This window comes from Myotis myotis, unplaced genomic scaffold (genome assembly GCF_014108235.1).
Source record: "Myotis myotis isolate mMyoMyo1 unplaced genomic scaffold, mMyoMyo1.p scaffold_m19_p_19, whole genome shotgun sequence".
In the NCBI taxonomy this organism is placed as follows: domain Eukaryota; kingdom Metazoa; phylum Chordata; class Mammalia; order Chiroptera; family Vespertilionidae; genus Myotis; species Myotis myotis.
In genome coordinates, this window is record NW_023416323.1 from 17,789,609 (window position 1) to 17,803,708 (window position 14,100).

At 50.1% G+C, this 14,100-nt stretch overlaps 1 protein-coding gene across 3 annotated transcripts in view; it reads right to left on the reverse strand.

Annotated features, from left to right (window-relative positions):
• Positions 1–5,951: 5,951 nt before the first annotated feature.
• The window catches only part of ATP2C2 (ATPase secretory pathway Ca2+ transporting 2), a 55,679-nt gene continuing 47,530 nt past the window's right edge, over positions 5,952–14,100 (reverse strand). For 2 of the 3 annotated variants that reach the window (XM_036345897.1, XM_036345896.1), the window contains 10 exons: positions 13,855–14,025; positions 13,011–13,108; positions 12,866–12,916; positions 11,848–12,014; positions 10,895–10,963; positions 10,686–10,802; positions 9,211–9,358; positions 7,923–8,021; positions 7,642–7,783; positions 5,952–6,325 (listed from right to left, as the gene is read on the reverse strand). In XM_036345897.1, the coding sequence (XP_036201790.1) occupies positions 6,207–6,325; positions 7,642–7,783; positions 7,923–8,021; positions 9,211–9,358; positions 10,686–10,802; positions 10,895–10,963; positions 11,848–12,014; positions 12,866–12,916; positions 13,011–13,108; positions 13,855–14,025 (1,181 nt within the window). In that variant the 3' untranslated portion in view covers positions 5,952–6,206. Of the gene's footprint in view, positions 6,326–7,641; positions 7,784–7,922; positions 8,141–9,210; positions 9,359–10,685; positions 10,803–10,894; positions 10,964–11,847; positions 12,015–12,865; positions 12,917–13,010; positions 13,109–13,854; positions 14,026–14,100 lie in introns of those variants that run through there. The other variant, XR_004973614.1, reaches the window with a different exon arrangement.

Sequence of the window (14,100 nt, forward strand, 5' to 3'; positions counted from 1 at the left end):
GTTACTGTGCTTTTATCCAGTGGTTCTCAGTCCTGAGCCTGCAGCAGAATCATTGAGAGCTTCTTCAAATTCAGATGGTGGAGCTCCACCCCTAGCGTTTGGCTCAGTAGGTCTGGGAAGGAGGGAACCAAAGAATTTATATTTCTAATAAGATTCCCAGGTGATGCTGATGCTTCTGTTTCTGGGACCTCCCATTGAGTAGCACTGCTGTTCATTGTTGTTTTTTTATCCTTACCCGAGGATATGTTCATTGATTTTTAGAGAGAGTGGAAGAGAGAGGGAAAGACACAGAGAAACATCGATGTGAGAGAAACACATCAATTGGTTGCCTCCTGGGTGTGCCCCAACCAGGGGCCCGGGCCAGGGAGGAGCCTGCAACTGAGGTAAGTGCTCTTGACCAGAATCGAACCTGGGACCCTTCAGTCCGCAGGTCAACACTCTGTCCACCGAGCCAAATGGGCTAGGACAGTGGTCGGCAAACTCATTAGTCAACAGAGCCAAATATCAACAGTACAACGATTGGAATTTCTTTTGAGAGCCAAATTTTTTAAATTTAAACTATATAGGTAGGTATATTGTTATTAACTTAATTAGGGTACTCCTAAGGCTTAGGAAGAGTCACACTCAAGGGGCCAAAAAGCTGCATGTGGCTCGAGAGCCGCAGTTTGCCAACCACGGGGCTAGGGCATAAGACTTCTATTTTTGTCCCCCCAGCTTTACTGAGATATAATTTACACAGAACATTGTGAAGGTTTAAGGTATACAATGTGTGATTGCAGGCATTTTGATTGCATACCTGGAAATAAGGATAATTTCCCCACTCTTCTGTAATCTAGACCTTTTATTCCTTTCTCTTGATTAAGTGTATCAGGAAATGTTTTGAGAACTTTAAATGTAATGATACATCCTTCTCATTTCTGATTTTAATGGAAATATATCTAGTCTTCTATCATTAAGCATGATGCTGGCTTTTTTGAGATATTTTATATAAAGGAAGTAATTATTTGTATTTATATTAAAGAGTTTATATCAAGAGATACTGATTTTTTTCAGTTTTTTTTTTTTTTAGCATCCATGGTTTTCTTTCTTTTTTTAAAAAAAATATATTTTATTGAATTTTTACAGAGAGGAAGGGAGAGGGATAGAGAGTTAGAAACATAGATGAGAGAGAAACATCGATCAGCTGCCTCCTGCACAATCCCCTACTGGGGATGTGCCCGAAACTAAGGCACATGCCCTTGACCGGAATCGAACCTGGGACCCTTGAGTCCACAGGCCGACGCCCTATCCACTGAGCCAAACCGGCTAGGGCCATGGTTTTCTTTTTCAGAGTTATTAATAAAGGATAGGGTTTGAAATCTTGAGCTATCTTTGTATTTTAACTCACTTTTCCAATGTGTTAATTCAGCTGGCCCGTGTTTGGTACTTTTGTAGCAATGTGTATAAATGAGTTGGTCTGTAATTTTTTGTTTTGTTTTGGTCAGATTTTATGTAAACCATGCTTTAGTTTTAAAGTTGTGCTGGCTTTACAAAAATAATTTAGAACCTTTCCCTTTTCCAGGTTCTAGAAAAATGCAAGTGAAAGGAGCTTCTTAAAGTTTGGGTAAAATTCACCTGGTCCATTTTGATTTGGGGGGTGAGGGAGGACAGGGTTAACTCTTGATGAGCTTATCCATTTCTTTTATCAACTGGGTTGTTTTTAATCTCTACCCGGATCAATTTTGATAATTTTTATATTTCCATTTTATTTAAATCTTCAAATTAATTTATATAGAATTGACTAAAATATTTGAACTCTTTTTCTGGGTTTTGTCTCTTGTTTTCCTTTCGTTTTTCTTAGCTCGTTCTACCAATTTAAAAACTTAATTTTGCTTTCATATTATTTCTTCCTTCTTAATGTTTATTTTTGTCAGTGTTTTAGAGGTGACTGTTAAATTATTAAATAAGAAGCATGAAAGTAAATGAATATATAGAGCTATTACTCCTTCTTTGAGTTCTGCTTTGTTTAGCAGTATTGCATAAACACAATTTCTATAGAATTTTAGTACATGTCTAGATTTGTCTAACTACCACTACAATCACTCCCCTCCCCCAAACTCCTTCAAGTTTCCCCTATTCTCCTAATCTTTTTTCTTTTTGGGGGGTTAATCCTCACCCAAGAATATGAAATATTCTATAATTATAGAATATAGGGATTATAGAAACATAATTTTTTAAAATATTGATTTCAGAGAGGGGAAGGGAGAAGAGAGAGATAAACATCAGTGATGAGAATCACCGATTGGCTGCCTCCTGCACGTCTCCCCCAGGGCATGTGCCCTTGACTGAAATTGAACCTGGGACCCTTCAGTCCGCTATCCATTGAGCCAAACCAGCTAGGGCTATAATTTTTTTTTTTTTTCTTAAGAGATACTGGAAGGGAAGGAAGGAGGGGGAGCGGCAGAGAAACATTGATGTGTGAGAGACACATGGATTGGTTGCCTCAACCAGTGATGGGGAATGAACCTGCAACCCAGGTTCATGCCCTTGACCGGGAATCGAACCTGAGACACTCTGGTGCACCAACCACCGCTCTAACTGCTGAGCCACACTGGCCAGTGCGTGCTCCTCCTAATCTTAATCACTGGCAACCTCTAATCCATTCTCCATCACGATAAATGTCACCTTGAGAATGTTATGTACATGGAACCACAGTATGTAACCTTTTAAGACTGCTGTCACTCAGCATAATATCTGTGAGATCCATCTAAATTGTGATGTTTATGTTCCTTCTCTTTGTTGGGTAATACTTCATTGTATGGATAGGTCACATTTTTTTATTCATTCACCCATTTAAGGACATTAGGGTTGTTTCTAAGAGTTGGCTCTTACAGATAAAGCTGCCGTTAACAGTCATGTACAGATTTTTGTATGAACAGAACTCTTTTCTAGGAGTAAGATTGCTGAGTCATTGTAGAAAGTTTACATTTAACTTTACAGGACTTTGCCAAACTGTTCTCTAGAGTGGCTGTAGCATTTACATCCTCACCAGCAATATTTAAGATTCTAGCTGTTCTGTATCCTTGTCACCACTTAGTATTGTGTTTTTTAGTTTAGCCATTGTAATAGGTGTGTAGTGTATCTCATTGTGTGTCAAGGTTGCATTTTCCTACTGGCTCATGATGTTGAACATCTTTTCATGTACTTACCATCTGTATGTCCTCTTTGGTGAAGACTCAGTTAAGACTTTTGTAAATTTTCCAAAAATTTTTAAGTGTTAAAATTTTGCGTTTTTAAAAATACTCTGGATCTCGTCTGTTGTTAGATATGTGATTTGAACATATTTTTCTTCTAGTCTGTGTTATTTGCTTAATAGTAACTTTCATGAGTAAAACTTTTTCATTTTGGTGAAATTCAATTTATCATTTTTTTTCATGAATGGTACTTTTGGTGTCATGTCTAAGAACTCTTTGCTTAACCCTAGATCCCAAAGATTTTCTCTTTTGTTTTTTACTGTTTTGGTCTATAGCTCATTTTGATTTAATTTTTGTAGAAGGTATGAGTTTTAAGCCAAGGAATGCCCAGTTTCAATACTATTTGTTGACATTATCTTTTCTCCATTGTATTCCTTTTGGATTTTGTTAGAAATCAATTGGTTTTACCTGCGTGGGGCTATTTCTGGACTCTATTATGTTCCATTAATCTATGTGTTTATCACTTTGCCAATATTACAGTGTCTTAATTACTGTAGCTATTATAGTAAATCTTAAAATCAGGAAACATGTTTCTTCCAACTTTCTTCCTCTTTTTCAAAATTGTTTTAGCTATTTTAGTGTTGTTGTTTTTTTGTCTTTTCATATGAATTTTAGAATATGAGTGTTGCCAAAAAAGACTGCTGAGATTTTAATAGGAATTGTGTTAAGTCTATGGATCAATTTAGGGAGAACTGCCATCTTTACTATATAGAATCTTTCAATCCATGAACACAGTATGTCTCTTCATTTTTAAAGAAGGTTTTCTTTATTTTGTGGTTTTCATCATACAGATTCTATACATATTTTATTTATACCTATTTCATTTTTAAAAATTATAAATGGTGTTATATTTTAAATTTTTAAAATATATTTTTATTGATTTCAGAATGAAAGGGAAAGATAGAAACATCAATGATGAGAGAATCATTGATCAGCTGCCTCCTGCACATCCCCTACTTGGGATCGAGCCCGCAACCTGGCATGTGCCCTCAACCAGAATCAAACCTGGGACACTTCAGTCTGCAGGCCAATGCTCTATCCACTGAGCCAAACCGGATAGGGCTAAATTTTAATTTTCGATTGTTCATTGCTAGTGTACAGAAAATACAAGTGACTTTTTTTGTTCATTTTGTATCTTATGGCTTTACTAGACTCACTTATTCATACTAAAAAGGGTTTTGTTTTAGACTCCTTGAGATTTTCTGCAATGTCATCTGTAAATAGGATCAGTTTTCTTTCCAATCCCTTTTCCATGCCTTTTAACTTTCCCTTTTCCATGCCTTTTAACTTCCTCTTCTTGCCATGTTGCAGGAGCTAGGAATTTCAGTCCTATGTTGAGTAGGAGTGGTGAGGCTGGACATCTTTGTTCCTAATCTCATGGGGGAAGCATTCAGTCTTTCAGCATTAAGTATGATGTTAGCTATAGGTGTTTTCTTTTCCTTCCTTCCTTCCTTCCTTCCTTCCTTCCTTCCTTCCTTCCTTCCTTCCTTCCTTCCTTCCTTCCTTCCCTCCCTCCCTCCCTCCCTCCTTCCCTTCCTTCCTTTTTTTGTAGATGGTCTTTATCAGGTTAAGGAAGTTCCCTTCTATGCCTACTTTGCTGAGCTTTTAATCATGAATGGGGTTTAAATTTTATCAAATGCTTTCTCTGCTTCAGTTGATATGACCTTGTGGTTTTCCTCCCTTAGACCATGAATATGGTGGATTACATTGATTTTTGAATAGTGAACTAGCCTTCCATTCTTGAATTGACCCTACTTGGTCATGATCTTGTACTCTTTACATATGGCTGGATCAAATTTGCTAATATTTCATTGAGGATTCTTGAGGTCATGTTCATGAGACATGTTGGTCTGTAGAACTGTTTTTATCTGGTTTTGGTATCAGGGAGTGCTGGCCTCATAAATTGAGTTAAGTGTTCCCTCCTATTTTATTTTTTGGAAGACATTGTGTAGAATTGTTATGTCTTTAAATGTTTAGTAAAAGCCACCAGTGAAACCAGATTTCTTTTTTGGGGAAGAGTTTTAGACACAACTTCAGTGTCTTTACTACTTATAGGACTAATCAGATTATCTATTTCATCTTCAGTGAGTTCTGGTAGTTTGTGTTTTTCAAGGAATTTTTTTATTTCCTCTAACTTGTTGAATTTATGTGCATAAAGTTGTTCTTAGACCCTTATTGTTGGAATACCTTAAGGAGTTTATAATGATATTAGTGGCCCGATGCACGAAATTCATGCACAATAAAAGGGAATTAATTAGAGGAAATATTTTAATATTGCCATTTGCCTTTTCTCTATAATAGAAGTGTCAGAGATAAAAGAAAATTAGTAAAATGTATATGAAAATCTTCTTCCTGTCAGAGTCTAGGGCATGCCACGGGACCCAGAGTCAAGCCCTTGCCCACCCACGTGCACCTCGAAATCGTGTGAGATCCAGACCCGGCTGGCCCCACCCCCATTGGGCGAGATCCAGGCTCGGCTGGCCCCACCTCCGTCAAGCCCTGCCGGGCTGGGGGTGCAGCCTCAGGTCCCCCGGCCCAGCACCGGGCAGGCAGAGCAGCCTCAGGTCCCCTGTTAAGCTCCGCTGGGTGGGGGGGCGCAGTCTCAGGGCCCCTGTCAAGCCCCACCGTGCCAGCCCCTGCCCCACCCTGCAGGCACCCGTGCATTTTTCACGCCAGGGCTGCACGCATTGAGGTCTCGCACAAGGACACAGGCAGACGTGGTTTATAAAAATCATCGTGATTTAATAAATAGCGAGGTGTTTCTGTGCAGCCTCCTCACAGTCCGTCCCAGAGCCCGAGGGGCCCGTGTGGATGCGCCTGGGCCGAGCTTCCTGCTGGCCTCCCGGGAGAACTCGGTGAGCGATCCGCACGCTGCGTGTCCTAGAAACGCCCCTTCTCTGAAGAGGGCCCGGGGGAGGGGCGCAGTCACATAAAAATATAGCTTATCTGGGGCTTCTACATGGTCGGGCTCCACTACACGTCTTCCTGGTGGACCTGGGCTTTCCTGGCCGCGGAGCAGACTCTCTCACAGAGTTTGAGGAGCTCTGACAAGATGAACACGGATGAGGCCAGCCCGGTTAAGAGCAACAAGTCTGTGAAAAGGTGAGGAGAGAAAAGGGTCAGCTCTGCCCCCAGAGTTGGGCAGTGCCCAGCACGGAGGTGGCCTCCCATGCAGCTCTCAGGACCCCTCACTGCGGAGCTGCTCCCTACACCTCGTTCTAATTAGACAGGCAAGGGGGCCAGGAGCCGGGGACAAGCCCTTCCATGTCCCTGAGCAGCTCCACAAGGGCCAGTAGCCTTTCTAGGGGGTTCAGGGCAAGGGGCAGAGGGGCGGGGCAGTTTGCAGGTCACCCAGGGCAGCTGCCCCTTAACCATCGCTTCTGGCCCAGCCCACCCTGGCTTGTTCTGTGGGTTAATTCTTAAAGACACCCGACCCGACCCCACTGTATGTTATTGCTCAGAACCATCCCTGCTCCCTGTTGTCAACCATCTGGGACAAGTGGTGCCCAGTCATGGTGTTGCCTTCAGACCTGGTGAGCTGGCTTCGTTCCCAGTGGATGGAAAAATCCACGAACATTTTTTTGAGCGGGCGGGGTCTTTTGTCTGTGCCCACCGGGCGTTCACAGGAGACCCAGGAGGACACTGCTTTTTAGATTTGGGGAATAAAGCTGATTTCCCCAGTCTTGCCTCAGACCCCGTGCTCTGCCTGGGGGCCGCCTCACCTGCCTGCCCTGGGGTGGGTTGGCCAATGGAAATCTTGGGCGAGAAGAAAGGGTGGAGGTGGGAAGGGGTGGTATTTGCTCTGCTCCCTCCAAGTCCCTGTGGTCACGGTCTCTCTCTAGGGACTTCCTTCCCTTCAGGACCCAGCCCTCCTCCCACTTCTGCTCAGTCATCACAGCTGCAGGCAGAGGAGGCCAGGCCAACCCCGGCAGCTTCCCAAGAGAGAATGGGGGTCTGGGGAGGCCTAGCGAGGATGGGGGAGCCCTGGGGCTCTGCACAGGGAATGTGTGCGCCACTGCAGAGAGCGGGTCATGAAGTCGCGTCCCTTTCAGCAGTGCTGTCCCTACTGGTGGCCACTCCCTGTCTTCAGGTAAGTGGGTGTCCAGGTCACCCCTCCGCTGGGGCACACAGCATGTCACAGCTGAGCCCAGACTGTCACTGCACCTGCTGTCTGTGCTCTGAGCCTCCTTGCACAGGGAGGGGACGAGATGCCAGTCCCCTTCTGCCCTGGGCGGTCCTGCCAGAGGCACCTGCTCGCTGCAGTTCCCTGGGTTGTCCCTGTCCCCAGCAGCGGCCCTCCTACCCAGTGCAGGTACCTGTCTGGTCCTTGGGGACCCCGCTCCCCAGTTACGAGTATGTGGTGGCCATGGTCTCTGGTGATCCCGTCCTCAGGTCCCCTCCTACTCACCGAGCGCCCCCAGGTTCTCCGTCTGGAAGACCTTCTGCAGGGGGGGCACGTAAATCACGGCCAGCTGCCCTAGGACGGACCCGAGCACCGAGTACAGGAACATGTGGTTCCCGAGGAAGCCGATCTCGAATATCAGCTTGGTCTGCGGGGAAGGCACACGCCCCCGTCTCAGACAGGGATGCCCGAGCCCCAGAGCCCCCGAGGGAACCGGGCAGGGACCCGTCTCGCAGAGGACCCGGTTCAGTTCCCCAGGGAGGAAGCCGAGAGGCGGCAGGTCTCACCTGAGAGCGACAAGTCAGGGCATTGAAGAGGTCAAAGAACACAAAACAGGTGAAGGTCATGGTCGTGGTGCGCGGGGTGCTGGCCTTGTCCGCGGGGATCTGGAACACAAGTGCACGGGGGAGGTGATGCAGTCCCGCCCTGAACTTGGCGTCCACTGTGAGCCTGGCCAGAGCACCTGCAATCGCCTTGGGGTCCAGGCCACTGCACGTGAGCTGGACTAGACACGGATCGAAACCTCCCTTCAGTCCTGGGTCAATGGTGCGGCCCAGAAGTGTCTCCGAGCCATCTCCAGGACCTGGCCCTGCTGCAGCACCTGGGAGGGACCGTGAGCCTTCACTCCAGAATTGCATGCTGGGGGGGACCTCTCGTAAGTAAATGGAATGTCCCTTCCTCCAGCAGGTGACACTGCCACAGGTACATCCACTTTGCAGGAGGTCGCTTCCCACGAGCAAGGCAGAAGGCCCCCGACCCCAAGGGGAACCCAGCCTGGGAGGCTGAGTGAACAAAGCCACAGGCCCCTCCCTCCTCTGGCGCTGTTGGGACCCGTCTCAGGTCCCCCGCCTGACAGGGAGGGGGCGTCCAGGGTGAGAGGAGCTGGCCGTGCTCCAGAGCTTCCCTCTGCCTGACTCAGGTGGCCATGAACCCTCTCTGGCGCAGGTGCCCGTCACCATTCCTGCCTGAGACCCTCCGCGGGACCAGAGGTTCACCCGCCTCCCCTGGGGGGACACTGTCCAAACAGGCAACCGGGGGGCCTGAGAATCTGCATTTCCCCCCAAGGTCCTGGGTGCTGATGCCACGGCGGCGGCCCCTGCTGAGAACAACTGTGTTCCAACAGGAAGGTTTGCGTCTCTCCCTCCACCAGGCTCAGGACAGGGCGGTGGCGGCCCAGTGTCCCATCCCGCCTCCCGCACACGGGTGACGGGGGTTAAGGGTCTGCGTGGGCCACCTGCCTAGCTCCGTCTAGCTCACTGGATGCCTGGGGAGGGCCTCCTGAACCTGCAGGCCATGACGAGACCCTGCACCAGTGACCTCAGGGAATAAACAGATTTCAGACTGTTTCCTGGTGACAACAGAGAGGAGAGGCATGTGTCCCACTTAGAAAAAAAGTCTGCATTCTTTCTCTGCCCCTGAGGCCTCACATCCCTCTTGCCTCTTCCCACCTCTGCAAAGTCAGCTCCCAGTCCCCCATCCTCCACCCCCACAGCAGGGACTGTCCTCCTGCTTCCCACACGCCCAGCCCCGCAGTAGCCGCCAGGCACCGAGGGGCGCCGTGAGCACTGTCCGCACCTCTTTCCAGAAGATGAAGAGGGTCCCGCTGATGATGACAGAGGCCGACAGGAGGATCTTCAGGATGAGGGCTCTGCTGAGGATCATGTCTTTGACCTTCCTCGGCGGCTGCCGCAGGGTGTCTTTGTCCACCGGCTCTACGCCCAAGCTGCTCGGGACAAAACATTGGAATAAACCACTGAAAGAGGAGCCTGAAGCAGAGATGTGCTCAAGCCACCATGAAAGGCTCAGCCAGGATGGGGAGGTGGCAAAGGCATCCACGTTGCCCTGTGTGAGCCAGGGGTGTTCCCAGTCTCATGGGGCCCTCCATGTCCTCGCTGGGAGCCTGCCTTTCCCATCTTCCGACCCCTTCCCCCTAACCACCCAGTCCCTTAGCTCCATCTGGGGAGACCCCCAGAGCCTGGACTCAGGGCAGCTTGCCCACCTCCATCTATAACCCCCTCACCCGCATGCACACACACCTTGATCTTGGACCCACACGTAGTCATTTTTCTGCTCAATTTCTACCACAAGGGGATCCACCCAGAGCTGGGCCTGGCCCCATCCCAGCTGGCCAGACACATAGGATGCAGGCCCTGCCCACCACAGAACTCCCCATCGACTAAGGGACACCTGCCTCAGCCCATTCCGAAACAGTGGTAGGTGGTGTGGGGGCACCGAGGAGGGAACAGGCTGGGTGAGGCCCCACTGTGTGCAGATATGGCTGAGGTCCCAGCCCTGTGCTCAGGAAGAGTGTGTAGAAGGGGGAGCCTCTACTTTGGGGATGTGAGGTGAGGATAAAGTACAACCCTCTTTCCTCAGCAGCTGTCACTGGTGATGATGATATTAATCATAGTAACAGGAAATCAGCTACATCTGAAAGAACACCCACCATGTGCTTAAGCACAGTGAAGCGCCTTGTTTGCTTTGGTCATCCCGATTCCAAAGCTCGTTCTTCCTCCTGCACCATTCGCTAGCCTAACTCTGCTTTCTCATTCATTCAGCCACTAATTTACCCAGCTCCTGCTCTATGCCAAGCACCATTCCAGGAGCTGGGGATACTGCAGGGACCAAAAAAACCTTGCCTCCATGAAGCTGACATTCTGCTGGGGACATGGATTCTATATAATCAGGTAAGCAAGGAAGTACATTTTCCTGTCCAGGGAAAAATAAAGCAGGGTAAGGTGGCTAAGAGAGGAGGATGCTGTAGAGAAATCAGGGAGGACTTCTCGAGGTGGTGACCTGAAGGAAAGGGACTGGGCCATGCAGCTAGCCCAGGGACAGCATTCCAGGCAGAATGTCCATCAGCCCCTGCCCTTCCTGCCCAGGCACTTCTCCCTGTGCCCAGTGCACCACACTTAAGTTTTCCGGGGTTTCCTATGGCCAGTGACCATGTTTGCCCCCCCCCCCCCCCGCCAGCCCCTGCACAGAGTAAGGGTGCAGTCCGTGGAGGCTGGCAGAAGGGTGTGGTGGTCCCGGCCAGCCCAGCGCCTCACCTCTGTGCTGGCGGCCCGTCCATGATGATGTTGATCCACAGGATCTGCATGGCGTTGAGGGGGTTGGGCAGGTTGCACATGGTGGACAGAGCGATGAGGCTCAAGGCCGCGATGCTCCTGCGGGCACAAGCGGCAGAACAGGGCACGGTCAAGAGAGCTGGCCGCGCCAATGCAGCCCTCGGCCCTGGGTGAGGCCGGCCTCGACTTACGTGCTCAGCTGAAATCGGACAAAGTTTTTGATGTTATGGAAAATCCCCTTGCCTTCCTCCACTGCACTCCTGCAAGAGAGGAGGAAGCACTGATTCACAAGGAGGGCCTGGACTCCCAAAGGGCCTACTGCACCCCTGACTCACCCTGACAAGGGACACAGCGAAACCAATTAGATCCAATAGTTAGGTCCGGGGCACAGCAGGAAGAGAGAGCTGGGTTCGTCGCCTACTGTGTGTTAGAGGAGCCCTTTGCATGGGAAAGTCCTGGGTCACTAATGAAGTAGAAAACTGTCCAATCCCTCCCTTTTGTTACTAAAAAATTTGCAAAGGAACGAAAGCTGCAGAGCTATATACTAACTACATTTTCTCACCAAGAGGAACTGTTTTACGAATTCCTAAGGTGATTCCTTTTGTCAAGTCGGCAATCACATCAAACTCCAATATTTGAGATCAGGTTTAAGAAGAGTTTTTTCCCATCCCCATCGGTGTTAACGATCTGGGCATTTCTGTCCAATCTCTTTTCAGTTCATGAAATGCATGTATCAATGCAAACACACCATAGACTCAACCTGAACGTACTCATTTCTCTCACTCTGATGCCCTTCATTAACACCACAGTGTGAGCATGTCTCTGTCATTAAAATGTTCTCCAAAATGAGTTTTCTAATGGCCACGTCGTATTCCCGCCTCTTGCTGTTGGCACTGAGGGTGACCCAGGATTTCCTTGCACATGTGCTGCAGCTCCCCCCTCCGCCCCAGGCTTTCCCATCTGCTGCACTGTCTGCAACATTCCCCGGGTGCCGCCTGTGTCACCCCAGGTGGCTCCCATGACCCCACTTTAAGTGGTGTTTGGGCCTGAGGACACCTTATATCTATAGCACAGCGGATCCTAGGGGGCTGCTGGTTAACCCACTCATTTTTGCCACTAAAACAACACCCAAAGAGCAGCTTACATGATGGCCGAGAAGTCATCGTCCACCAGGATCATGTTGGCAGCCTCTTTGCTGACATCTGTCCCCGTCTGCCCCATGGCGATTCCAATGTCCGCAGCCTTCAGGGCCACCGCGTCATTCACCCCATCCCCCGTCATGGCCACAATCGCCCCCGACTCCTGCAAAGCCTTTGGAAAGAGGAGGCGAGTGGAGGCATGCAGCCTGAGGCCCTTCCTTCTAGATCAGCCGTGGGCAAACTACGGCCCGCGGGCCGGATCCGGCCCGTTCGGCTGTTCTATCCGGCCCGCGGAGCCGAAAGAGCGGAGGGTTCTCTTGCTCTCCCCTCCGCTCCTTCACCAGCAGCAGTGTTAACATGTATTAGTTCACACAAACACTCCATCCATGCTTTTGTTCCGGCCCTCCGGTCCAGTTTAGGAACCCATTGTGGCCCTCGAGTCCAAAAGTTTGCCCACCCCTGTTCTAGATCCTTCCTTCCCTCCTGACGCTCTGTCTCTCGCACTGTGGCTGACAGCAGAGATCCCTCTGAAGGGCACCGACATCAGCTGGCCTGAGTCTGAATCCCAGCTCCATCTGCAAGCCTACTATGTGCCAGGGTGTTCCAAGCATGGAGTCACCTCTGGCTGACCCTGGGAAGTGGGCCAGCCTTGAGCTTCTCAATCTCAGTTTCTCCATCTGCACAATGGGAGCAACAGCCCTTCCTTCCCAGGGCTGGAGTTAACAAGAATATGCCAGAGACCACTCGACTAACCAAGGCTGCTAGCCTCTTTTTATATTTCCCTTTGCATCACCCAACCCCCACTTCCTGATTTTGGTGCAGGAGGTGAAGGGCTCCCCATCAGTTCTTCCCTCCCCAGAGGCTGGGAAAGGCAACCGCTGACGCAGCTGCCCTGGACCCAAGGGAGGAAGCCAGGCTTGAGGACGGCCGGGATCCCGCCAGCTCAGGCCCTGCGCCATCCTGGCTGCCCTGGGCTGTGCCCCAAAGGACAAGCGAGGCAGGACCTGCCTCCTCACAGCTTACCTTTATGATTTTGAGTTTGTGCTTCGGGCTGGTCCTGAAGAAGACAGACACCTGAATATAGAGGCATGAAAGGGCAGAGTCCGTGAATGGGAAGCTGGAAACACAGCCCCCTCCCGCTCCCAGCGAGCCCCCGGGGGGACCCTACCTTCCCCACGCGGTCAGCCAGCTTGCTAGGCTCCATACTTTCCACCTCCTCCCCGGACATGGCACTCAGCTTCCCGTTGCACAGGCCGATGTTCTGTCCTGCGTGGTGGGGGGGATCCGCGCTCAGGGCATGCTCCAGGCCTGCAGCCGGGTCCCTGGCCTCACCCCTCACTCCACCTACCTGACATCACTCCTGCCTTGGCCACAGAAGAGCAAGGATAAAACCCACGATGGCTACCATTAGCTGAGCACCTGCTATGTGACATGATCTAATTCTACCCACAGAATTAGCCCACAACAAAGGCCATCTTATCCCAGGGTCACAGGGCTGGCGGGTGGTAACTGGAACCTGGCAGGGTTCCGTCTGGCTCCACGGTGCCAGGCTGCCTCGAGACGGAGGGGCAAGAAAACGGAGGTGTGGCAACCCTCCTAGCAATAAGAAGAAGGGGAGTAGGGGAGCGGGGTGGCTAGCTAGCCCTCTGCTGAAGAAGAGCCTGAGGGTCAGAGTGGGTCAGTGATTTGCCAAAGGTTCACAGCTGAGGGCAGGAGCCAGACGGAAACTATGCACTGGGTGGGATCGATGCTGCCTGTGAAGGTGAGGATCATGGATGAAAAGCCCTGGCACATAGTAGGCTTTCATTATACACGAGGGCTTTCCCCCTTTTGGAGACCCTGCCAACATTTCAGAGACGACAGCCTTTGAAGGTGGGATGCTGGGACGTGCACACTGAAAGTTCAGAATCTCTCCTCAGTGCCGAGCCGGCGGGCTCTCCGAGGAGTAACCAATGGCAGGACCCCACCGTGAAGAATGGCAGGTCCTGCTTCCTCCCCTGCCGCCCGCTTACCTATCGCCAAGGCCGTCTCCAGGGCATCCCCCGTGATCATTTTCACGGACACGCCGGACTCGGAGAGGACCTGCACGGCTTCCTTCACGCCCGCCCGCGGAGGGTCGATGATGCCCACGAGGCCCAGGAAGGTCAGCTGCCCCAGCTCGGGCCCAGAAGCCAAGGCCAGCACTGCGGAGAGAGCAGACCACAGAGGTGTCATGGGGCCGAGGGGACCGGTTTTAGCCGCAGTCAGCCCTGGCCCCC